Below are 27,447 nucleotides of genomic sequence, written 5' to 3'. Positions count from 1 at the left end.
ATTTCAAATACTTCATGTATTCACGTATTCAAATGTGTCCAATTTGATAATGTTTTGCCATGTACGCTAGCCTACATAACTGCGGCGAGTGAACAGGCGTATTAAAATCAAAGCGACCATCTTGACTATCAAAATAATGACCTGCACTTCGGGAAGTCTTGAGGTGCAACCAGCAGTGAGAACCTGAAGGTGCCTGAGCGTGCTGTGGTGTGTGTGTGTGGTTGCCCACAGTGGTGTGCTGCAGTCCGCTGTCTGCCCTTGTTGAGTGAACTACATGGACATTAGCGGGCGCAGCGGCACAACCACCAAGCCAAAGTGGATTAAAACAACGCGCGTGCGTAGAGACACTCGATAAACGGTTCTGTAATCAAGTTAGAAATCCCGGTGTGCTAGAGCAGGTCCGTTACACCAATTTGCAACTGCGAAACAGCAAGGGAAAGGCTCTTAGTAAAGCCAGTAGTGCGTTGTGTGTCAGGCAGGGAGAGAGCTCGGCGGGAATGGCTTCATCTCCGTGCGGCAACAGTAACTTTGATTCCGGTCTGGAAATCAAAACTCGCTCTGTGGAGCAGACGCTTATTCCTTTAGTATCGCAGGTGAGTACCATTCACGTTAAACAAGCTTTGCGTTGTTATTTCAGAGCACACTGTACTTTAAAGTGAACTTTGGCTTTACAACTACAGCCGTGTTCGCACACAAGAGGCTAACTTTGTTTCTCGTGTTTACTCGCTGAATATACACGTTTTCCCTCTCGTGCTGTGTTTAAAGACTGTCCCGCTTGTGGTTTAATTTATTATTTTGCTATGTTGTAGCCTACGGGTGTCGTTGCTTATATCAATAAAGTTGTCGAACTCAAAACTTACTACATGTAAAACAGCCACTTAGACTAAATTAAACTAAAGACAGAGGTTTGTTGTTATGCATAAGTGTAGGCTACTTTTACATAGGCTATTCTGCAGCCTACTGTAAATGGGTGTAATTAAACCAATGATCAGCCATCCAAAAAAAATGTTAATCTCCATGATATTAATCCTGTCTTTAGATGCCTGGGGGCCACCAGAAGCTCTCCTGGAATTCCTCATAACACTTTGAGACAATATTGGGTTCAACAGGCCATACTAGTTTTCCCAGAAGTATTGTGCTGCCCTTTGCCAGTCCTGAACTACATTGTGACTCCCACTTCTCTAATTGGGTCACTTTGGGGCACGTGTTTTGTTTTTCAATAAACAGAAGAAGAAGAGAGACTCACTTAAAGCCACTGCACTCTTTCATCAACTCTTCTCTTGCACACTTGAGACAGTAGCCCCAGGTTTAAAAGCAAGGCGTTTAGGTCAATGGTTTAATTAATCCTTTTTATTGAATAGTGCAACATAGTAGGCTGCAAGTTCCGAGGCTGTTTTGTAATGATTTGTTAAGCAGTCATGTTATTTTAGGCTGTTCATTTCCATTATAGGAACAATAGGAGATGATTCATTTTGCAAAGCTTCTGCATTTAACATGACCTTTGCTGTTTTTCACTGTTGTTTCCTGGGAGGTGGGTTGCATCTGCTGAGTAGTGGAGTGACCACCAGTCTTATAAATGCTAATATCCCCTCGTTGAGGCTGAAAGGGGAGAGAGCTGTAAAGGTTCTGTTGTTTCCACTGAATCAGTGGAAGAAAGAGAAGTCTCACTGGTGGGTTAAAAGAGTCTGGACAATGCCAAGGTGGAAGGTCCCGGACACTGTCCTTCCCCCTGTAAACGCGGAAAGCCTGCTTCCTCCCTCTCATTGCACTGAAAGATGTAGGCCATCCTGTACTCAATGGGTATGTGTTAGTTATCAGAAAAGGATATCTGGTAGGGCGTGTGCTTTCTGTGCACCCTGTTAATTTAGATTTTCAAAAGTACACCAAAAAGTTTGATTATACAGTATGAGCAATCAAGGGTAAATCCAGGTAAGGTGATGTGATGCAAACAGCAGTGACTGTTTATAGTAGACCGCTGTAATATTGTGCAAAAGTATCCAGTAAATCTGCTGTACTCTGCATTAACTTAATAATATTTACCCTGCAGCAAACTTATGGTGCACTCCTGCCTGCTGAGAAAGACTGGCTGAGCTTCAGTTTGAAGTATAGAAGAATATTCTGTATATATTAACAACATTCAGCATATAACGGTCCACTGATGAGCAGCGGGTCCCAAGGACAACTAACTTTCTTTTTTCCTCAGTGTGAGGCATGTCCCCATAGCAACAGAGCTCTGCAATGCTAAAAGAAACATTCCCTTGGGCATTCTTACATTCTCCATATGTAATGTTTTGTTGTTTGTTGATGGAGGACGGTCACTCACTGGGGGCTGACTGGTACATTAGTTTCACCTGCTGTGAGTGCTTTTCATCCAGTGTGGTCATAAAATCCCAAATTGCTCAATTACTGCAAATATGCACAGTACACGTTTTCGAGCTGAAATGATTAATCGATTATCAGAGACAGCAACAATTATAATTGATTTATCATTTAAGTCTCTTTTTTTTCAAGCAAATATTATGTTCTCTAATGTGAGTATTGGCAAGTTTTGTTTGTCTTCTATTATAATAAAATATATTTTGGGGACTGTTTTTTAAGATGTCACCATGAGCTCTAGGAACTTGTGATGGACATTTGTTTTAGAATTTTCTGATATTCTATAGACCAAACTATGGATAAAATAATCATTAGATTAATCGATAATGTAAATAAACCCTATATCCCAAGTAACTTACATGGATTTTACATGATGATAATGTACACAAGTTTTATGATTGTTGGGGTAATGTCCAGAAGTGTGTAATAGGAATATATAAGAGGAAACTTAAGGGATTTTGCTGCAGTTTGTTTCTTGCATTTACAGAACAACATAAGCCTTATCCCTTTCTGTGTTTGGGTGTTTGAGGAATGTCCACAGAATGATATTGCCAAAAGAAATCTGTCCAACTTGTGTGCCAGTGGTTATCAGAAATAATTATGTTTATTGCAGTGGTGGTACTCTCATTACCACCTAAATGTGAGTAAGATAACTCAGTTAAGGTTTTTACGTGACAGTTCTGAGAATGAGTATTGGCTTACATGAGCTATAATTGAATCATTATAACCAGTGTAAACACACCGACTGTGTGGGCTGTTTTGTGCGTCTTTGCGTTTTAGAGAAGCTTAGTGTAAATGTGTGTTTGTGTGTGTATGCATGCTCATATGCTGTAGGGTTCATTCGATAACTATCAAGGAGGAAATGAAAAAGCAGTGTCAGTGAGAAAAGCCGGTGTTTGATAAGGTATCATGTTGCCCCTTCTCTTCTCTTCTCTTCTCCTCTCCTCTACTCATGACGTTGATATCCTCAGGCCTCTGTTATCAGCTTCTCTCCCACCAGGGTGTAATTATAGGCCTGGGAGTCTCCCAGCCGTGCATTACGTATATACACACACACACACACACACACACACACACACACAGATAGACAAGAGCACACAGCCTCACCTACCTCTTCTCTTTTCTTGCTTGTATGTTCACCTGTCATTGAGTCTTGGTTCATGCAAATGGTGTCTAAATGTGTCCTGTTTTCATAATGTGACCACCTGGATGTTTTCTATCTGTATCTCGTATTACTTTGACCCTACACTTCACCCTTTTCAAGCTGTTACTGGATTTAACAGAACTACTCTCCTGAGATAGGTATTCACTATTGTGCTTTACTTCCCCTTTTCTGCTACAGCCATCTCCATACCAATGGACTTGCATTGTGAGGGGCATGGCGAGGGTAATGAATTGCTCTGGTGGTGGTCAAAAATGTAATGGGTATCACACAGAGGGAAGGGAAACAGTGTGTTTTTGTGTGTTCATGTGTCCTACCTGTTATGTGCTCTGTTGCCAGTTGGAAGGCAATTAGAGATAACCTGGCTGCTTTTTCCTTGTGAACTGACTCCTGTTTTAAAGTGGTGATTAGTGGAAAAACAGTTCTGTTCTTGGTTTTTATAATTGAGGTGTTTTTTTTTTTTTAGTTAAAACACACCAGCCCTGAGTGGGTGCTAACATCAGGCTGACGAAGAGCAAGGCTGTTGTTGTTGTGTGGGAACTCATAAGGGCTAAGGAGTATGTATGTATGTATGTATGTATGTATAAATAAGACTTTTATCAGATCTGTGAACATTTAAACACTTGTGATTATGTAGCTTTCTTTTTGCATGGCTAAGCCAGGAGTTTCTTAAAAGATTTTCAACTCTAATTGGGTCTAAAAAAATCCGTTCTCTGTCCAAGATTGTTAGCGTTGACTCTGTCATGCTTCCAGGGGTTCTGTGGTGCTTGTAATTTTAGTGTCTTATGTGCTAAAAGGATTGTGGGTAAAAAGGTTTTCCATGTTCAATTTGCTAGCAAACTGGATTGAACGTCCTTATTTATCAGCCGAACAAAAGCTCAATGGCAAGTTTGAGAATGTGGTTTGTTCAAAGCATTTGCATTATGTCACATACATTCTGCATTAAACAAAACGCTGACACTCCATAAACACATTCCTCACTTGACAGCTCTGTAAATTCTTATTTCTGGAAATGCCGTTGATTTAGGTACTATTTCCATTTTATAATGTTCCTGGTCCTGTGGAGGGGTGACATAATAAACTTCAAGGTAGTGAAGTGTTTTTTTCATACCCAGACAGAAGGGCATTACTCTTGCCATGAGCTCTAACAGATCTGCTTCCTCCAGTCGTATGATGATAATGAAGACAAATGGGTCCCTGGTATGAAGGTGAAACCACATGAGAATTACAGTGCGCCACAAGCGTGCATGCGTGTGCATACACATTCACAGACCAAAATGTACTAGCCTCCTGGGAATGAGACAAAATAAGGTGTGAGTGTGGTTTGTATCGGCGTACTTTGGTATGTGTGATTCTGTGATCTGTGGTGCCAGTGTCTAAGCTTTCATGTGTAGGTACTTGCATTTTTTTGTGTGCTTTGTTGCCACCATGACCATAACACCTTCAACCATTAAAGCCTCGACCAAAACAAATGTTTGAAAACACATTTTTAGCGCAAGTCAGACTACCACCACAACATCACCGCAATTTTTTTTTCTGGTTTGCCATTATTAGGAGAAGATGTTAAAGAATATACACAATATATTGTGTATATATACACTAACACTCTCATTCATTTTCCTATACAGTAGTTATCTTTCATCCTTGACTTGAGACGGGCGAAGTGTGTGGGTTAGTGTTTTGTTTTAGCAGATCCCCCCACCCCCCCCAAATATATATATATATAAATCACAGTAAGCCTGACTCACATTATTGTTGTGTAAATAAGGATTTGAGGCAAGTTCTTGATCAGTCTACAACCCTGCGTCAACAAATTGAAATGAGATGTCATTACACTAAACTCCCCCTTCTAGTAAAGTGGTTGCATTAGTTAGCTTACTTTGTCCGTTTAGAGAATTCAGATTCTCTTTTGATGATTACACTCACCAGCCTAAACCTCCCACCCTCAGTCTCATTTTCCAGTTTTTTTGTATCTCTTTGAGAAACACACACGTAAACAGTTTGCAGTTTGCATGACCAGTCTTCCTTGTCTTCTCCTTTTTTCACTTTTCTCACTACTGCTATCTTTTTAAGTGCCAATAAAAGGGTCTGTCTCACACGTTCGTCTGTTGTCCTTTCCCTGTCTCACACGTTGATCTGTTGACCTCTCCCTTGCTAACATACTGTAGTTCCACATACGAACAAGGTTGTTTATTTCTGTGTGTGCACGCGCGTATGTGTGTGATTGCTTATGTGTCCTAGAACCCTCCAAATAACCCAGCCCAAAACGCGAGTTATGGTTCTGCGGAAGCTCGACGCAGAGTTTTATTCCTTAGCCTATGTAAGTGGCCTGAAGATGATACTATATCACGTGTGTGTGTGTGCGCGCGTGTCTGTGTAAGGAGTTTGTGATAGTGAGAGTGACGGCGAGTACCGCCTCTAGAGGCATGGTGAGAGAAACGGTGTCTCTCCTATGCTTTCTGACCAAGGTGGGACATTTTTAGCTGTTGCACGTCATGTTACGGCATAGCGTGTGTGTCTCCAGGTACCTTCATATGTGGCTACGTCGTAGACTTAATGCAGAAGCATAATACGGGCTTGAAGTGAGCAGTCACCAAGAGAGAACAGCACAGTCCATTTAATGGTGAAAAAAGGCTTTCTCACTCTCTGCCATTTAATTTTTTTGAAGTCTGTAGCTAATAGTGATAACCATTTTTAATTGTCTAAATAAAGCTTCTGCCTTCAACCAAGGTGTATTGCCAGAGCTAGGAGGTTGATAAAGTATTGATTAAACATCCTTCCCATTAACAGAGAGCCTCAAAGTGGCACAGTGTGCTCAGAGTGTTGCATTCCTTGTAAACTGAAAATGGAGAGCCATTTCAGGGACCTGTTCTCCATAATGTAGTGTCCTCTGGTGGCAGATAGTTTGTTTTTAATTTCTTTAAGTTTACCCTCACTGAGAATTCTGCCAAAGAAATAGTCCCTAAGAAAACTGAGGATAGTGATTGTTATAAATACAGACCAGGACATATCTATAAAGAGATGTCGCTATGGAATCTTTATTTCTACTACAGGCATAAACAGAATTTAATTCATTTCAGCTCCCTGCTTAAATGATTCTTCATCATACTCACCTTCTAAGTATACTATGTTAAGGGTCCTCATAGGCCTGCTAAGGCTATTAGAGGCATTCTTGTTTAGTGTACAAGTCGCTGTCTGGCCCATTACCAGCCCGTATTTACAGTATACTCCTAAGTTATGATGATTAGATAGTGAGGAGACGTCTTATCTCAAAGTGTGCGCACATAGGAAGAGATCTCTATCAGCAGGGATGTGGTGCCTAATGTAGCATGGTGTTTTGTGTTGTCCATCCTCACTGGAAGCACCCCGTAGATTGAAACAGATGCATAAACCAACGCCCAGAAGCACAGACAAGGACATGCTTATTGACATGAATTACTCCGTAGTCGCACAGAGGCCATCTGTGACCTTGAGGGGGAAAGCACAACCGTTTCCCTATCTTGCTGTCATATATTTTACCTTTACCCACCATTGATGATTAGTTATCAAACATCTCATTCTGTGAATATTTTGTGAAAGCCTCAATAGTCAACCCTACAATATTGTCGCAATATCAACATTGACACATTTGTGATTTTCTCCGTCATTATCACACATCAACATAAAGGATGCACGGGCGCACGGTTCAAAAGAGTTGTACTTAGTGTTTACATTAATTCAGATGTGTGTTTCCAGTGTAACATGCAATAAACCAATCGGTATCATCTTCCATTCCCTTAAAAAGCCAGGCATGTTTGTACCTTGGCGCAGTGCTATTACGATGGCACAGTCTTGCACAGTCATATTTTTGTGTGTGTGTGTGTGTGTGTGTGACAAGCATAATGTGCACGCTGTGCATAAGCCTAGGCACATTTTACTAATTTGCTGTTAAGATAACAATAAAATGCTCCCTTTTTAAAAAAAATCAATGGCGCAATCACTTCCCGCTGCCTCAAGGTAGCAATACGCCAATAATTCACCTGAACACCTTCCTGTAAGACCAGCACGCCCATGGCCGTAAAGATGGGCGCAGGTGCTGTTTAAAATTGACAACTGTGTCGGTCTTAAACTGGCAAAGACAATTGGGTCGGGCTTTGAGCAGCACAGGGTGCAAGATAGGGCCTGATGTGTTACTGCAAATGCTGTCTGGACAGAGGAGACGGATGAGTGTGAAAGGACAGCCCACTTACTCTAATCTTGTAGGCATGTGCCCTCCCACTTGTCCTGTCAAGTATTGCCAGAGATATCACAGAATATTTCTATATTGTCTGCTGCCTGGACAACCACAGGTAAACAGATTTATTTGGCAGGCAGACGTTTCTTTCCAAATGCTTTTTTCTTGGCAGTTTCTTGGCTTGGTAGGTAGGGTATGAAGGTAAATATGGCGGATTGATAATTCCAGTCTTGAGCACATGACATTGAGTAGGACAGTTGTTCAAAATGTGGGGTCTGAGCCTTGCTAGGAGAAAGCATCGCAAATCATGTAAAAGGCAGGCAACCTTGCCAGTTGTGAGGTTGTCTAAAAATCTATAAAATGTTGCACGTAATTGGAGCAAAGTGTCTCATCCGTAAAGGACACTATTTCAATAATACTGTAGATGCTTTAGATATTTTCTTCACAGCTAGTCCTAGCTGAGAATACTATAGCACTGTGAAGTATTCTTTTTTTGCCTGATGTTTTCTAAGTTGGACACTGTGTGTCCCCAGACAAAATTGAGACAACTGTGTCCCCCAACACTTGCCTTCTCTGTCTACTCTTCTTTAAAAAATATTATTGATACTGCAACATGAAAAGTTCATGGTATTGGATTTAGTGATTACTTTTATTGTTCTTGAAGTCACGATGAACATAGGAGATGATATCCTCAGAAGTCGCACTGAATTCGAAAATATGTGTATCATATGTTCTGACTCTGAGAATACGAAAACTTTATTGTCCACAGATGTGGGAAAAAGTATTTGTAAGCACATTTGTAAGCATATTTTGTATTGTGCATATTTATATTTGACTGAAATTGTGGCAGTCGGACTCCAAGGATTTTGGTACCTAAAGTACCTTCCTTGCCTTTCACCTCACGTAGTAACTTTGCCTCACATCTCTCTCTCTCTGCACCCCCCTGGGGAGGAGCGCCTCACAGAAAACCTTGGCTCTATGCGATAGGCCAAACCAATACTCCATGATCCTATTCTACTTGTATGTCATAGCCTCACTATTTCATTAAGGAATCGAAACATTTTTAAAAGACGACAAAGGTTTTCTAATATATAATAATGGTAAAACAAAATAAGGGTATCATTAGGATGTCTGTAATGACACTTGCTGTTGTTTGCTCTGGATATGAGAGTATTATATCGTTTTTTGTTATCTAACAATTTCCGTCTGTTAAAGGAGAAAACAGGACAAGTTTAATATGTGTTTTTGTCCTCCAAACATGTTCAAAATGTCATTAAAAGTGCCTACCCATGTGAACTCGGAAGGAATCATTGCACATGGGTAGACACTTATAATGATATTTTGAACATGATGAGAGGCTAAAAACACATTTAAAACTTGCCCTGTTTGAGCCTGTTGGGTGCTAACTCTAGCAGGAGGATAACACTGTGTAGGCAGCACCGATTGGTTTAGTTTTTCTCGAAACTCACAGCACTCCAAATTTACAGACAGAGCTACGTGTTGGAATCGACTGGAATTCTCCTTCTACCCATTTGTGCCGGATGCTTCGCGCCGACACATTACATCTACCGCCGGTTACTGCGTTGTGCAACTCTGAACCTCCTGCCGGCTGCTGCGTGGCGCAGCATTTTGTATTCGTCAGTCTTTTAATGACGCGTGCAGCAGAGAACGCACTGTCATTGGTTCAAATACACATGAGGCGGGTCTTATTGGCTATTTAAAGCCATGTGACCACCAAAATGTACTGTAGTTTGCTGAAAATCATGTCAATCAACCAGACATACATGTGCGTTTGTTAATGAATTTTTGAGAAACGAGCGAGAAAATGGCTACGTCGGAGGAGGATTTTGAGCGAGGGCAGTGACATTGAGTTGGAAGATAGTGAGGAGTTTGGGAGGGAGGATGTGGTAGGTGATGATGAAGAAGTGCTGGATGATCCTTTGCGCCACGCAGCAGCCGGCATGAGGTTCAGAGTTGGGCAACGCGGTAACCAGCGGTAGATGTTATGTGTATGCGCGAAGCATCCGGCACAAATGGGTTAAGGTGACACAAAACAGAAATATCTGACATGCATCCAAGAGCTCTCAGAGCTGCAGCAACATTGCATACTGTACCGCAGAGGAATCAGTCAGTCTGGCTTGTATGTGTTAATTACTTTCTTTGAGCGCTTTTGAACTTCTCCCCTCTCGATAATGAGTTCTTTTAAACCGATGAGGTTTGACATGATAGAAGAAAGAGACTGTGAAGGACAAGGAGAACGCAGAATACAAAACATTTCCTTATCTTTTTTTAATTCAGAATAGTCAGAAATTTCAAACATCTTTCAAACAAGTTTGCTGTATTACTTCAAATGTCTTCTTATGGTGTATAACTTATGATAATTTTTATTTCTATACTATTTCTAGTGAGAATGTTAACCAATGTTGTTTGATTAGCTATATGATAAATTGTACTTTAATCTACATTACAAAGTTACGTTTGTCCTTGTGCAATAGTGTCACTTTTAGTGTGAAAACCCCCCAGCAGATTAAAACTTGTATTAGCAAACACTGGAATCCTTCCCTTTTGATGCGAGTTCAGGGGGTTGAGGAAATGTGAGGCAGTATCAGTCTGTAAGATGCTATAGCACCTTGTTTGTATGCCCTCTCCCTTCCTCTGTGTCTCTGGCCAATTTCCTGATTTAGTTTTCCTGTCATACACCTAACACCTTTGCTTTTTCAATTTGTCTACAGCCTTGTGCTTAGTTTTCACCCCATCTCTCTTGACATAGCCCCCTGTTTTCTCCCTTTTTTAATCTCAGTCTCTCTAGAGAGTGCAGTGCCTCTGTATCACCTAATTATGCAGTAGGCCTGCACAATTCGGGGGGGAAATATGAATCACGATATTTTTTTAGCTTAGAATTGATATCACAATTTCTTCTCATTCTTCTTGTTCTTGTTCTTCTTCTTCTTCTTCCTATTGTACAACGTGAACCAAGACAAAACAAATTGGCAGTACCAATCATAGATTTCTTTTGCCATCAGAATTGATATCACAATTTCTTCTTCTTCTTCTTCCTATTGCACAACGTGAACAAAGACAAAACAAATTGGCAGTACCAATCATAGATTTCTTTTGCCACCTGTAGCACATTGCGCGTCACCAAAAGCCTGTAAACATAGAGGCTTCAATGAAGAGAAGGGAGAGCATTGCAGTGGTTGAGAGCGCCTTAAAACCTATTTTATCCAGTCTGTTTAAAACTCACAGAAGAAAGTATTAGTGTTTGCGATGCAGTCGGCTCGTAAAATTAAATGACAATATAAGAAATGAGAATATATATACATGCTGTATATGTATATATTTTTTTTATTAAAAAGTTATTTGTTGAAAAAGTTTTTTAAAAAATAATCAGTGAACAGGGTGAATCGAGATTGCGATTTTATAACGATTTATCGTCCAGGCCTATTATGCAGTCTACGGTAACCCTAGCTAGAGGCTACAAGTCCTGCACAGAGCTGAAAGTCTTGCCATTTCTCTTAGGATCTTTTCCCTTTTGTCTGTACTGCAAACTGAGCCATAATCCTCAGCCCTGCACCTATTCTGAGGAAAAGCAACGGGGGCACCATGTAACCAGCTCAGCCAGAATTTCTAAGAGTGATAAAGATAGTGGTATTCTTACCATCTTTTGTGTGACCAACATACCTTCAGGGGAAATGGTTTTGGAAGCCAATGCAGTGTTGAGAGCACAATTGTATGCAGATATGATCTAAAAGATTGTGGAAAGACTTAGGACCAACAATAGAACAACATAATTTTAACTTGATATGGATGAGATGACACAGTGTTGGTAGATTTTACCGAACAAACAGGTTGTGTCCTCAAATACCGCGCAGCATAGAGTTATATTTAATGTAGCCAGGTTTTCACAGGCCATTTTAAAGTTGGCTTGGCAGCTTCAGTAGGCCGGCAACTAGGAAGAAAAGGTGCAGCATTGTGATACATACCTAACCCTATCAATATTTGGGTTCTCTCATCTGGTCACTATTTCTGGGTGACTGGAGTTGGCGGGTGACAGCTAGGGGCCAGCCAGCCGGGAAACACAGCCCAGCAACACACACACACACACACACACAGTGCCAACCCCTATAAATAAGTTAAAGTCATTCACCTTCTATAAATAATGTTCCGGTTGTTCTGGACATTCAAGCGTGTCTGTTATCTGAAGGGCTGGATGGAACTTTTTGAGTTGCTGATGATGATAAAACCTTTACCTGTGTTTGAATGTGAGAGTTTGTGATTGGAGTTATACAAGTATTGTGTGGACTTCATTTTTGTGTTTACTTGAAAACATAGGGATGTGTCATGTAGTGGAAACATGTTCCAGGGAGAGGGAGAGGGAGAGGGGGAGGGAGGGAGAGAGAGAGAGAGAGAGAGAGACGCCATCATGCAGTCTGAAGTCAGGGGGGCCAAATTCCTTCAATGTGATCATTTTGAGCTTCTATAAAGTGTAATAGAGTGCTGTCTAAAATTGTGTACATGTATTGTTTCTAGGAGAATCACGGCTACGGTCAAAAGTCAAAATCTTTAAGGGTAGAACCTTTTAAGAACTTTGTACTGGCTGGTATGCAAAAGCCAGTACCTCCCCCTCGTAAGGGTTTACTTCGTTCACTCACCACTTTAATCAATGAATCATTCTGCTCAGCCACTATCTTTCATTGAGGGTTTGGTTTGACACACTTTATTGATTTATTAATGTAATCATTCACTATTCACCTTAAAGTCTCTCTCTTCTCAAATGTCAAACCTTCAAGTCCACATTATTAGAAATACCTTTCTTCTCCTTCTGGGTGAGGATTTGTCACGCTCTGGGGATAGCTTGCTGTCATGTTGACTTTCTTCCACACCTGACATCTTATCTTCCCATCTCCTTCCTTTCATCTGTGAAGAATTGTCAGAGGCTCAAAAACTGGACGTTGCATGTGAGAATTATTTCAGCATTTTCATCAGACACTTTTAACTACAATGTCTCTATGTTCGATTTTCTCGAAAGCTGTTTATCTGATCGACTTCACATCTGTTGGGTGTATTGCTGAGGACCCAAGGAAGTGCAGTGGCAAGTTCGTGAGATCTATATATGGATTAGTAGTATTTTATGTACACACTGTTTAGTGAATTGAGGGGGGACCCCTATGAACGGTTACACTGCCAAATGGCTTGCTGGGTACAGTTCGCACTCCGTCGCTTGCTATACTACATTCAAGAAAATATGAAGAAAGAGACCCCCAGGTGTTACATTGTAGCAAACTCAAAGATTTCATTCAAGCATTAGTGATGTAACTTTCGGAATGAACGTTCTTCCTCAGGAACCAAGTGTGAAGTTGTTTGGATGAGTAGTTATCGAGAAAGCTGCAAACAGCAATGCCGGAGGCCAGGCTATCAGCCTTTCCCCCAACAGGTACGTTTTGAACAGGCACTGCACTAGCATAAATTAGATTTGTGGCCTCAATAGGTGAGGCAGAAACAAATTTTCCCATTTTTCTTTGTCACTTTGCTTCTCCAAACAAACAAAAAAAAAAATTATATTAGAAGCAAGCCAGTGCGATCGTGTCAAGTCAGTGTCCTCCAAGCAGCTACTGCAATCATTCAATTGTTTCTCTTTGCAGAACATGCCTTCACTGTGGGAGGCTGTCACAGAGCCCGGTTAAGCCACTTTCACACAATGCTCACCGCACACTATTATTTGTCCATTACTTGTAATTACCTATCATGATGACTTATAGAATGTTTTTGAGGCTGAGTTGGCAAGCAGTTAGGATTATCCTGTTGAGGCCTTTATATAATTACTCAGTCAATAAACATGGCTCAGTGTGAAGACAACCTGAGGGGGGGCGACTTGCCAATGGCTCGGTTGTTGTATTCGTACCTCCAGGTTGTGGAAGCAGGCTGTTGTCTTGTATTTTACTCTCAGGCTAATGCTTTGTGAGTCCTGTTTTACAAACCAAACTGATGAAAAAGAGGATGCAGGCTCTAATTAGCTTTATTGTTTTAGATTTGACTTCATCTAAATGATGTTGGGTGATGATGATGGATCTGAAGATAGTGCTCTGACTGGTTGCAGTGATTTACAGTTCCGCCTCTTTGGGTTTTACACAGGTACTCATCAATCTTTACCCCCGGGCCAGGAGATCCTTGAGATAATTGAGGAGCAGAATGAAAAATACAATAGAGCCTCATCAGGAACTGCAGTTTGCCCTATTCAACTACTTTCAAATAAAGTTTTAACACAAAAACATCATGGTGGGGGATAACCAAAGTTTGGAGTCAGATGGCAGGAACAGAGTACAAACAGTGCTCTGGGCGATGTCTTATTATCTGGGTCCAGAGGTTTCAAAGAGAAAGAATTGTTACAGTACAGTTTTTCCTTGTTTCTTTTGAAGGTGCGTCATCTCACAAGGTGAGCCGGATCTATATTATTCAGCTCTTTGGAGAAAATTGTTTTCATGGTTGCCTTTTTAGAGCCTGCCTGCTTTTGTACATAATACAGATCACTTCGCACCTTGCGATTGTGGGGTTTTGTTATTTATTAAATGCAAATGTTGTCTGTTTCTGCACACCAACAACAGGCCAATAGCTGCAAATTAAGAATGTTTTGCCTTTAGTATTTCTGTAACCACTTACCTAATACAAGTATATCAATATTATATTACAGAGCTTTAAGTCTTATTAAATTAGTAAAAGTAAATGGGACTTCAGTGTCTAAGCAAAAGCTTTTTCATGAGGCATACTTTTTTGAGTTTATGAAACTTAACCTTGAATATTGCCAGCAGCTGTTTGAGACATTCTGATACCTCACATATAGATGTAATATTTGATGTTTCAGTGTTTTTTGCTGTGTGCTGCTCTTTGTTACATTTCCTTGCCAAATTAAACAACTGCTATATCCTTGTAAAATATTTATTCCCAGGCAAAAGTATGAAGGAGAGGTTTACAGCATGAAATAACTTCTATGGAACAATAGAACCAGTGTAGCCTGGAGAAAATTGTAACTGCAGAAGGTTTACATTTCCAAGTGGGTGGGATTTCATCTGCATTGCCCTGTTGCCTGGGCCAGAGATGTCTTTGATAGTATGTCTTGGATGTTAGGCAAAAAACTTGCTGAGATCAAAGATGTCTGTGCTGTCACGCTGTCTTGGTTTCAGAATTATAGCAGTCAGATCCACGTAAAACATTCTTTGTGTTGTCAGTATCCTGTGTTCTTTTTGTCTGTTTGTTACAAGCTGACATGACATTCTGGGATCCTGTTCATCATATTTAGACTATGATGTTGTTTTTTAAGTAACTTTTTCAGGGTTTTTTCCCTTTATTAGACAGACAGACGAAGATGTGTGAAAGGGGGAGTGACATGCAGCAAAGGGGCCGCAGGCCGGATTCGAACCAGGGCCCGCTGCTTCGAGGAGTAAACCTCTGTATATGGGCACCTGCTCTAACCACTGAGCAATCTTTGTGCCCTAGACTATGATTTTAATTATAAATTTCCTTTTTAAGGTGCTATACAGTATTTTACATATTTTGAAATAACCAAGAAGATGCTTGTTTGGATTATTTATTGCCTCTAAAATATATATTACACCCTTAAAGTGAACTCTTGTCAGTGGTATTCATCTGACAGCAGATGAATACCACTGACAAGAGTTCCATGTGCATCACCATTATCATCATCCACACACTGGTAGAAAAAATGTTCGGCCCATCTCCAGTAATTAGGTCGGGGCTACACTAATGAAACACCTGGGGAAAGTTGTTTGATTGATTATTATAAATATGACAGCAGAACCTCTCCTGTACTGTGTATCACTAAAACAAGTTAAGAAAAGATCCCTTTCAACTACAGACTCTGATAATCTTGGTAGAATGAGAGCTATAGGTGTTTTTATAATTTAGTTTAAATAAAGTTAATGTATACAACATGGACTGAATAAAGAATCATCTCAACTCTATAAAAACCTTTTGCTAGTAAGATTAAACTATAAACACTCACACTTTAGTGGCAAAAGCTCTACTGCATCATGTAAGAAAGGAAAATATCCCTCCCCTGCTGTACAGATGTGACCGAATAATATCACATATTTTTGTTTGGACCAACATTAACAATGACATTAATGCAGTACTACATAAGACATAGTTTGAAATTTAGGTAAATATGCTTATTTGCTTTCTTCCCACGACTAAGATTGGATGATTGATGCCACTCTGTTGTCTGTACGGTAACAATGAAACTACAGCCAGGAGCTAGTTAGCTTATCACAAAGACTGGAAACAGCCAGCTGGATTCTGTGCAAAGGTGAAAAAATCCATCCACCTGCACCTCTCACACTCGCTATACAGCAAGTTATCTTGTTTGTTAAATCTTACAAATTCTTAAAGTGAGTGTCTGACCCAGAAATATTTCAGTCATATACATAACTCCCTGTAAAACTACAACTTGACATTTTTCTTCATTTAGATTTTAGCTTGGATTATACCAATTAGATAAAATGTGTTAATAGTGAGTTTTAGAGGGGCTGGTAGCTGAATTTAGTTAGAACTTTACAGAGCCAGGCTAGCTGTTTCTCCTGTTTCCAGTCCTTTTGTTAATCGGCTGCTGCCTGTAGCTTCATATTTAACAGGCAGTTAAATGAGAGTGGTATCAATCTTATTATCTATCTCTAGGCAAAAAAGCAAATAAGTGTATTTCCAAAAAGATGTCCAACTATAATTTTTAAATGGCTTATTAAAATGGTAGTAGAGGCAATGTCTTTTAAACATAGAAAGGTGATCCAACTAAAACATTTGTGCACAGCAGTAAAGAAACCGATAAAAGGGGCCTTCTGATAAGACGCAGCTTGTCAATCATGGCTATGAAGTGCCTCTTGGTGCACTGTTTGATTTAATATAGTTATTAAATTAGTTGTAATCTGATTTTCCTACTCACCCTTCTCCCCGGCAGTAAAGGCTTTAAAAGATTTTTTTGGGGGGGCGTTTTAGGCCTTTATTTGTGACATGACAGCTTAGACATGAACAGGGAGAGAGAGGGGGAATGACATGCAGCAAAAGGCTGCAGGTTGGAATCAAATCCACAGCTGACATGTCAATGACTGATCCTCTGTATATGGGCGTGCACCCCTGTAAAGGCCTATAAAGAGTGAGGTACGTGAACCACAAAAGTAGTACAAACAGAGGAGCTTTATTCCTTCTGCTCCCCTTCCCATCTTAGTTAACCTTGGATCTTGGTTAAAAGAACCAAAATTGATCCGCAGCCATGTTGTTTGTCAAACCCCCCCCAGGAAGAACCATTGAAGCGGTGGTCACACTGTCACATCGCGTCTTTTCCCAGTGTCACTCTTGACTGAAAGAAAATTCTTGGTCACGGTAGAGTAAGCTGGTGAAAAAATGTTTTGCTTGGTTTCCTTTGTCGCTCCTTTCAGCCATGCCTTCTGTTTTTCTCCGTCTTAGCTGTCCACCTTCTCTCCCCTATGTACTGTGTGCTCTCTGCTATTCTCCCGTCTATCTCTTCATCACAGCTATCCGTCTGTTTTTCTCCCAGGTTTATCATTCTTGCTTATCAGCTGCTGCTGGTTCCTCTAGACTTCCTGCACCTCATTTGAGTCTGACTGAAAGCTCTGCTTTCAAGAATGATTATGTGTTACTGTCGGAGCACTAACAAACCAGGTCAGTGGGGTCCCATACCGCATGGTTTACTTCACTGAGTAATAGATCTGCCCAAATTTTAAGTATAGCTTTCATCCACATGGGAACCAAACATTTGAGTAAAAGGGTACTCTGGGAATTACTGATGAAAGATGAGGGTTTTAATAAAGATTTTAGTTGTCAAAATTTGTCACAAAGTAAACTACAACGGGCTCAGTTTAGAGTGACTGTGTAGAGCTCGGCTCAGTGCCCTCAGTGGGCCCACTTAAGACTTGATAGATTTCGCATTATTTTTAGACAGCCATGATGGAGTACCTGGTAGCACACAGTCTGCTCTGCCTTCTTCTTTAGACTCTACTTCCTGAGTTGAAACACTACCCCAGCTATGGCATATGAATGGTAAGCCAGTCTGCTGCCAAGCCCTGAAGATTAATACTTTTCTTCATGTGAAGCAATCACAACTATGTAATCTGGAAATCCTGGGCCATGTTTCCATCCCTCTATTTGGAAATCCGTCTCTTGAGAGGTTTCAGAGAGGCTATGAACACTTTTACAGTGACATAGTACCGAGGATCGATGCCAAGCTGTAATACCAGGCAATAAGTGGGAATATATTTGCCAATTATTTGACAGTGAATGGTCCCTGAGAAAATATGAGCTGGGTTTATTGAGTTTGTCTACTGTGTGCCAACCTTACAATCTAAGCTGTTGTTTTTGTGTTGTCTCCTCTGCTTGCACGTGTTTAGCCTGAGCCGATCCACTGTCAGATTGCTGTTACAGTATACAGAGCCAATTGCCCTTCACAATCACAGCAGAAAAAGCAACAAAAGGCAGAACACATTCAAACTATTTTATCCACATGTCCAACATTTGACTTGTGGTTGCATTTTATGATGTATATTCCATTAAAGAGATCTACTTTTGACATTGCTTTGAAGGACTAAAAAAATTTAGAGAGCAAGTTTGCATGGTCAGCATTAAAAATAGTTTGATGTACTCATTTTTAGATTGGATTATGTGCTTTGTTCAGTAAAACAAATCTGCATGTTTCATTATAGTCAAGGGGCTACTTGGTGAGTCAGCTAATCTGACCATGCTTGAATTCCTTGAAGAAAAAAAAAAGCGATGATGCACACTGCAGCAGCACTTTGCTGTTGTGCCGTGGTGCAACAAAAGCTGGAACAGGAGAGAGAGTACAGTGTTTGACGCGGCACCGCGCTGTGAGTCATACAAGGAGCCAGGAGCAAACATTTCAGTTGACTACTCAGGGGTCAGATGTCGCTTAGCTTAAATGGGAAAGCAAGGATTTAACTGCAAGAGAACAGATATAAAAGTTTAGTTAGTAAATCATGATTTAGAATTTAAAAAAGTTTAATTTGCTAGAGCTGGGTTTCGAACCTCAATGTTATTAGCATTGAGTAGAAATAATGTTGTTCTTCGAAAGCCTCGTCAGATTCTTCAGTTGTTTTTAATTTTTTTAATAACCATTTCTAATTTAAGGGAATACCCTGATTCACTTTCTTGTTGAGATAAATGAGAAGATTGATACCAACTTTTAAAACGGTAAATATGAAGCTGAAGCCAGGACACAGCAAACATGCCTTGTTACTTTAGTCGAAAGTAGTTTATTTAACTAAATAGGCTATTAACACAACTTAACTCAACAAAAGTGTAATGGTGGGGTGGGTACGTGTATAAGACATCAGTCGTGTTTGCCATGTGTGGATGGATGATGTGTCTTGTATGGTGCAGCAAATAAAAAGAAGAACTTAATGGCGGATGGATGCAGTGGGCCCAGCTGACTGAGAGAGAGTGAGACTCCCAAGGGGGCGGTCCTGTATGCCTTCGGTAAGCCACGCCCAGATGGCCAGGTACAGACGACCCTCCCAGCTCCACCTACCCACCCACTCCCAGTACCTGCAGACAAAGGAGCAGAACATACACAGGCAGACAGATTGGGAGGGGTCGTCACATTTTATATTCCTCAATCCATGGTTAAGTGTCAAAAATATGTAAATAACCAACCTTAGTCATGACTGCCAAAGTAAAGAAATGATATATATGTACACCAGTCAGTAGTGTTATGACCCGGCTCTTAGGCCACAATAAAGTGGAAACACACCATGATAAATTTTGACAAAATGTTTAAAAAAATGTACTTCATTAAATCAAATCAAACCGAATTTTTTAAGTGTGGAGTGTGGTTGTCTGTATAGTCAGTGAGCTACACAGAGGCTTAAATAGCCTGGTCACAGGCAGTGTAGCCTGGGGCTCGTTTCAGAAAACAGGTTTTGGGAAAACTCTGAGTTTGTTGACCCTTAGATGAGGGAAAGGGAGGTTATTTAAACCTGAGAAGGAGCGGTAACTCCAGCCCGTTTCAGAAAGAGAGGTAACTTAACCTCAGAGTCAGTTACTATGGTAACTGAGTCTGTGAACCTAACCTGGTCAGGAGCAGGTTTACTTCAATAAACCTCAAGATTCTCTCAGTATCCTCCCTCTGACACAGCACTTTTTCATTTCCTCACTCGGTCTGTAGCAGGCACATTTTAGCGTAGTGTTGTCATCTGCATGAATAGAAAAATGTGTTGGTTTATTAACTATGTTGGGTAGATTATAAAACACTTTTTTCTCAAACATGGCATGTCCTTTTCTTGACGATCCACGATAGGCTACCTGTGATTTAAAAATATGAAATGAATACACTGTATTAGAGCTCACGCATTGACTCCAGCAGCAATTTTCTCCCATACCAATTCTTGCTATTTTAGAGTAGCAGCCGTGTTGCTGTTTAAAACAAAATATATGTTAAAACTCGCCTTATGTGTGCATGAGTAGTTTCCCGAAAATCAAAATTCATCAACAGGTTAAGCTATTCAGAACACAAGGAAAACCATTTCTACAGTAAAGTAAATGGTTAAGACACAGTGAAGTCGCAGTATAAAAAGCTTGGTGCATGTACGTCTCAAGATCCAGGTGAGCCACCACCTCAGGGAGCTCTGTATCTGATGCTGACCCCCATCTTATACCCCAAAGGCACAACAGAGAAGGGGCAGGTGAACATTTGGGACAGCCAGAGGGAGTTTGACCCAGCAGTCGTGTTGTGTTCAGAGCACATTTCTCTTCTCCTTGGTTGACCCTCTCCCTGACTTTCTTTGTCTGTCTCCATCTCTCTCTCTCTCTCTCCCTCCCTCCCACTTACTATCCAGAGAATTACGTGAGCAAGGAGGATGAAAAGAGGTATTGTGCTCTATTGAATGCAAGCTGTGTCTATGTTTCAGTGGCTCTTTTTTTCTCTACTCAAGCGCTATGCAATGCAACTATGCAGTCTTGGCATACCACACTGGTCAAAGGAGCAAGGAACATGTTTTAACCAGTGTCACACTCAATGTACCATCTTTTCCATGTCAGGGTCCAATCTCACATGCTCCACACAAAGAGCATGCCTCTACAAGATCAGTGGCATAATTTGCTGCAAAAAAAGTAGTTCTTTTCTAAAGACAGAGATTCCATTACAATATTTTTACATGCACACAAGCTGATTTATGTACTGAGTGATGTAGGAAGTGGTACATATGTTTTAGAACCTCGTTTGCTCAGATTTAGTTTTAAAATAGAAATTTAGAATCCTATCTAGGAAAATGTTCTTGTGCAGCAAAATGACAAAATGTAACCTTTTTGAAGATCATCTTCTTTTGCTGGATTAAAAAAAAAAAGGTTGTGTACTGTAAAAACGCTCATATTTCTCAAAAATGCTCACTAAAAAGCATGGGATTTGCATAAAACATTTCAAACACTAACCAGCTATAACTGGGACTGGTAATCGTTGTTTTGGTATTGACTACTCTGATCAGTTTGTTCAGCTCTTGAGTACAAGGTCTCACAAGTGCATCCATAACAGACCCACTAAAGAGACATGATACGTCATTTTGGTCATTGTCCTTTTTGAGTAGTTGGTTACATGCACTGGGACCCAGCTAGTTATTATTCCTCAGAGATAACCTTTTACGCTGATGACATGGATTCAATCGGCCTTTCCACATATTCAAAAGTAGGCTCTGATTGCTGAAGCAAAGCTTGAAAATACAAACTCACGCAACAGCCTAAATGCAGTTCAGGTGGTCTTCGCTGTCCATCAGTCCTCGTTTCTGTACCTGCAAGCCTCAGTACACCCACTACTTTGTGTCTAACTCCATCAGTGTCCAGCTGCTTGTCTGTCTCACTGGCTGCATTTCTGCTGGCACACATGAGCGAGTGGGCTAAGGTTCATGTCATGTATTTGTCTTCTGATTTGTGACCTTTGTCACATGTCACCCGCTTACTCGCCCACCTTGTTTACTGAGTCTAGCCACCCATACTTTAGCCAAACAAAGTAAATACTGTCTCGGTTCATTATCTGATGGCTATGTTTAATACGACCCAAGGCATCTAGACACAAATCTTGACTTGTTAGCAAAATTCCTTTTCTAGCAGGAAAATGTGGATAATCCATAAAATGGAGTCCATAAATCCATGTTATTGTCTTGTGACTAGGTTTTGACAGCAGCATTAACTGCCTTTGGGCATCAATAGTTGGATGCAGCCTTATAATGTCAGGCCAATAGGCTGCGATTACTGATTTGGTTGGAGCCTCAAAAGATCCCACAAATCAGATTGATCTGAGATCAGTTTGTCTCAGGAATAGATTTAGAGCGCTTTTTGCATGACCTCAACCAGCTATAATATATTATAGTAAGCCTAGTCTGACTGTGCTAATACGATATAGGCCTACTTTGTTGTTCTATCTATTCCTTTGGTCTCTCTATCTTCTCTCCCCCCACACACTTGCTAGCTAATTAGAATGTACAGTATGTCAAAATGCAGTGTTCATCCAGATAGCCTTACTGTGTGTCTCCAAGTTTGTGTGTATTCACCCTTCGCTTATTTGTAAGTCAGAAAATAGCCACGTAATATTAAGTAAAAGCAAAACCTTTGGGAATGGCTAAGATTTGAGTATTGGGGCTCAGAATTCTTGTGTGTGTGTGTGTGTGTGTGTGTGTGTGTGTGTGTGTGTGTGTGTGTGTGTGTGTGTGTGTGTGTGTGTCATATGCAAGCTAATTTCTGAAGAATGCATGACTAGTCAAGACTACCTATTGATGTGGTTCAGCTTCGCTTTAACTGCTGCCTTGTAGTTCTAATTTAACAAGGTACACCAGAAAACTTAGAGTCAGCTAATGGGAGCAGAATGTAACTCTTCCCTTTGTGTCCATAGGCAGCAGAAAACTGGCCATATTAGTTTGGACCAATTTGTCAAATGTTTATCACTATGTGCATTGATCAATGAAATAAGGGTCCCAGAAATTAACCAAACCATTTCTTTGGGGATTGAAAGCTTATATGGTTTTGATTAATACATTTTTTGCAATGTAGGAATTAGACAGTAATGCAACTCAACTATTTTTGCTGTTCTGTGCACATGTTTTTACAGGATACCCCTAAGCTGCTACTGGGGTTTATCACAGTGTACTGTACTGCACTGCAGCAGCCAGACTTAAATCATTTACAGTTCTGTACACAGAAGACTGCGAAAGGAGAGATTTAGGTGTGGAGAGAGAGACTGCTAAAGTCACAAGGGAGGGAATTTTGAAAGGGCATGGTATTAGACGCACTGAAGAAGGAAAAAGTCAGAGTGACGTCCTAGTCTTTATCCTATCGCTCCCTTCACCTCTTCCCATCTAGCTGTATCCTCTTGTCTCTCTTTTCATCTCTTCATATTGGTTCTTCAGTCCAGCTGTGGACCAGCATTGAACTCCTCTCTCCTTGCAGCCACAACTTTGGAAGGAATTTTCACCCCTATTTAAGTGCATTTTGATTGTGATTTTCATCACTTTCCTCTTCTTCTTTTTTTACACTTGACACCCCCAGCAAACACCCAGCCACATCTCTCCTTGCAGCAGTAAAAAAAAAAAAACTTTTCAAGAGCAGATTCTGTGAAAGACAAAAACAAAATGTTTGGAAACCTCCCGGAGCAATCCACAGGGATAAGACAAACCTTTTCCTTGTCCTTGTTTAGGTACAGCTCTCCCTGCAACAAGGATCCCTTTGTGCTTCATTGGCCAAAATGAGACCTGGGAGAATTCTTTTCCTGTTTAGTTTAACAGAGTTACTCATATGCCATAGAGTTTGTGCAATCAGAGCGACAATCTGAGGTGTACAGAAACAGGAGGCTACCAAAGTTACCACAAATGAAGAACAATTGTTTTTCACGTGAACAAGGAGAAACACAGAAAGCCATTTAAACAAAATGATGCAGACCGTTTCATCTGATGAGAAAAGAAACACAACCAAGGCGTTAAACCTCTTTTCTCGTTTCTCCTCCTACTTGTCTCCTTCTCTTCACCCAATTCACTCTTATTTCCTGTTCCTATTTATTTCCAGCCCATACACAGTTTTTCAAGCACACACACAGCAAACATAAAAGTTGATTTTGTCAAATCTATTCTAAAAAGTATTTAGGTTAATAGCATATTCCCTTGTGCCATTTAACTTGAAACTATTCACCTTCCCTTTCCCTGCTTATTCACTCATTAAACGCATTCCTTCCCAGACCTTCTTCATATTATTCACTTTAAATAAGTTTCTATTTCGCATTTATACCAATTTTTCTCTGTATTTGTTTCCCTTTTTACTTATTTTTTATTTTTCAGTGTATCCGTGTCTCTCCCAGCAAAGGATTTTCTTTTGTCATTGATTAACCTTTTAATTTCAGCATTCATCCAGGGTTTAAAATTTGCTTATACCGTAACCCTCTTTTTTTCTCTACAACCAAATCATTGCAAAAACTGATATACCCACATATGGACTCAGTAAGTACATTTTTGTCCTTTGCAATATCTTCAAAGACTTCCCAGTCCGTTTTTTTTTTAACGCATCTCTCTTTCTCTCAGACGTGTCTTTTGTCATCTTTTTCACAGTGATCGTTTCCTTTTTGTTCCTCTTTACGAGTGCGATGTATTTGGGACAGAGCAGGATCAGATTATGGTCCGCCTCGCCCAGACTTGGCAGACTTCTGGACATATACGCATCCTTGACCTTGGTATAGCAGTGGTCGAGGACCGCTTCCCCCCTTGTGTTGCGCTTAACACTTTTGTAGTAGTGTGACCCACTTGATTTTATGATGCAATGGTTAAAATTCCCCGGTTATCACGACAAACGTGTCGGGCGACGCAGACTCAATCCTGTACACGGCCACTTGTATCTCCTGTTTATGTGCCACTTCTATGTGGCACATAAACTGCCATCACAACCACATGTGATAATTCCCGAGGAATATAATATAGGCGTCAGTAAGGGTTTGCCAACATAACACTTGCCAAGCAAGCAATTATTGTGATGAATGGCTGCAATGTGTGTTTAATAAAAGCCCCGTCAAGCCTCCAGGATGAGCTTGTTCACACTCACCTTTTATCATGCTGCCTTTGTTTGCTGAGGATTTCTCACAGTTATTAAATGACAAGGATGACGCCACTGGGAAGGAGCCCTTGAATTGGTCTGTTTTGAGTAAACTGAATTTTTCTTTCACAAACACATAACACCGCTACACATTTATAAGATTGCATTATCCAAGATTCAGAGCAATAAAATTTTAAAAACACAGGCAGAAAGGAAGAATGACTCGGGTGACGCCAAACTTTCTTCCAGCATAGTCATTGACCGGAACTGTCCGTAGCCACGGTAGGCCGCCACACATGTTTCCAACTTTTGTTGGCCTCTGATTTTATAGGTGACCACTGTGTCCTTGAGGTGTTAGTCTAGATTTCCCGCTAGCCAACGGGTGGGCTATGTTAGGGCATTGTGTTGCTCAGAGTAAGATGTTGATATTGTTTGTATGGCCTTGTAAATGTCCTAATTATGGGTAACAAAGAGATGAGAGGTGGATGGTTGGGAATTGATTGGTTGTGTACCAGGGGAGAAAGTAACAACCAGGGGATGGACAGTCCCTGCTGTGTTAATGTGAGAGACACTTTATAAAGTATTGTGTACAGAACTGTGTGTGTAGGAGCAGCAGGAACGTACACAGCGGGATATTTGTGAGCATGAGCCAATTTGTTGAATTTACCAGAATGTAGATTCCAAGTTGACCCCCTCATGTATTACATTAGATAGTAAACCATTTCTCTCTCCAGCCAACCCCTCTGTATCCAAGCTGGTATAGCACCAGGGACACTACCCGTTAGCCCTGTAAATAAACAAATCTGCCATAGGTCTGACTTTGCATTTAAAGCAACATTTCTGCTTATGTCACGGATTTTATGTCTTGTAAATCCTCTGGGGTTTTGGAGACAGGCATGCTGCTTGGTTGGTAGTGCTTATTGGCATTTGAACATTGCTGGAGTGCAGCAGAGCACAGCAGCATGGCATAGCAAGGGTGTGTGTGAAACCGAGATGAAGAATGAGAAAAAAACTGAATAGACTGCGGTGAAATGTATGTAATCTCCTAACATTTGGCCTGAATACAGTTTGGCAAGTGTCTATAAGGTGTGAAGCTAGTTTTTGATCATCAATATAGTTTCTGTTATTGACCGAAATGTGTCCACAGAACAGAGTATCAAAATATGAAAGTACTGAAAGTTGGCATTGCATGTCTGGTCATATTTGTAGTCTTGTTTACTATGGTGTCTAAACATGTCTCTTAATGCCAAGCAGTAACAAGAAACACTGTTGGTTCTTTTTACTTAAAATGTGATCTTTGCTATTTTTAAATGTTTCACTAACACGTCTAGAATGAGCATTCATGTGCATTTTTGTCTGTCTCTGCAAACTGAAACTGACACAAGTTCCTCTGATACACACAAACACAATGGCCTCTGTTGTGCGATGGCACTGTATCAATATTATGTTCTCTCTCCACCCTGCTCTTTTCCTGTTTGCACAGCCCAGTAAATGTACCCCACCTAGCAATCTCTAATGGAAGCAATGCTGAATGCTCTCTCTCTCTCTCTCTCTCTCTCTCTCTCTCTCTCTCTCTCTCTCTCTCTCTCTCTCTCTCTCTCTCTCTCTCTCTCTCTCTCTCTCTCGGCCTCTTTTTGTAATTCACAGACTGTTTTACTCGGTTGTTTACAGACACGTCATGGTAAACTTGTTAAATTAACTTTACCCTCCTCATCTGCTGCAGTGTAGAAAAATGTTTTTTTGCACAGGAAGATAAATAATTAAGCTTTCTCTTGCTGTTTCTTTCTCTCCTCACTCTCTCTCTCTCTCTCTCTCACTCACACACACCAAACTCCAGTGGGGCCTATTAGTGATAATTGAGGCTATGAATTATGAATGGGTGGAGTTAATCATCATAAATTATGAATTGATTGCTTTCACTCTCTCCAGCTGTTATCATTGTGTGTGTGTGTGTGTGTGTGTTTCAAACCATTTGGGCCAGGGATTGGTGGGTGATTTTTTAATTCTTCCACAGCTTCCGGTGGTCCAAGTGAGAAACATTTTTCAGAGAAGTCTTTGTGGGCAACAGAACACATGCTGGTTCTGCACGGCTCCGTTGGCACTTTGAATATGTTCAGATGTATATCATAGTTTATAACACAATAAACCCTGAGATCTCATGCAAAGTTGACATTGCTATAGATCATTACCTGACATGTGTCTCACACACACACACACACACACACATTTCCCTCAAATGCTCTCACCCCCTGGTTTCTGGATCAGTGCCAGCATGAGTGTTCATGTCACCATTTGCTTGTACAAGTCATCTGGGAAAACAATCATGCATGGACCCTGCAGACATAAAATACCATGCATATACACTTTCAGTTGAACACAAGACACAGAGTCCCCTGGGCAAGCCAGGGTCAGATGCTTGAATCATCTGAATCTTTACGTCACAGAAATGCCAATCAGGTCTCTTTTATAACATGAATGCCACCTGACGTTGAACAACTGTATTTTATGATGTAGAATCATGTGTCACTGTGCCCTAAATTCCTTCTTTTTGGCTACATCATGTCCTGCCGGCGTTTGTGTTTTCTACGTAGTAGCCTTCTCT

At 40.6% G+C, this 27,447-nt stretch overlaps 1 protein-coding gene across 2 annotated transcripts in view; it reads left to right on the top strand.

Annotated features, from left to right (window-relative positions):
* Positions 1 to 210: 210 nt before the first annotated feature.
* Positions 211 to 27,447, top strand: part of ctnnal1 (catenin (cadherin-associated protein), alpha-like 1) — a 51,390-nt gene continuing 24,153 nt past the window's right edge. For both annotated transcript variants that reach the window (XR_004659362.1, XM_034892019.1), the window contains exon 1: positions 211 to 593. Coding sequence is in view for 1 of the 2 variants with exons in the window: in XM_034892019.1 (XP_034747910.1) it covers positions 498 to 593 (96 nt within the window). In the remaining variant the exon portion in view is untranslated. The remainder of the gene's footprint in view (positions 594 to 27,447) is intronic.

This window comes from Etheostoma cragini, chromosome 14 (assembly GCF_013103735.1).
Source record: "Etheostoma cragini isolate CJK2018 chromosome 14, CSU_Ecrag_1.0, whole genome shotgun sequence".
In the NCBI taxonomy this organism is placed as follows: domain Eukaryota; kingdom Metazoa; phylum Chordata; class Actinopteri; order Perciformes; family Percidae; genus Etheostoma; species Etheostoma cragini.
This window is presented reverse-complemented; position numbering and strand designations above follow the sequence as displayed.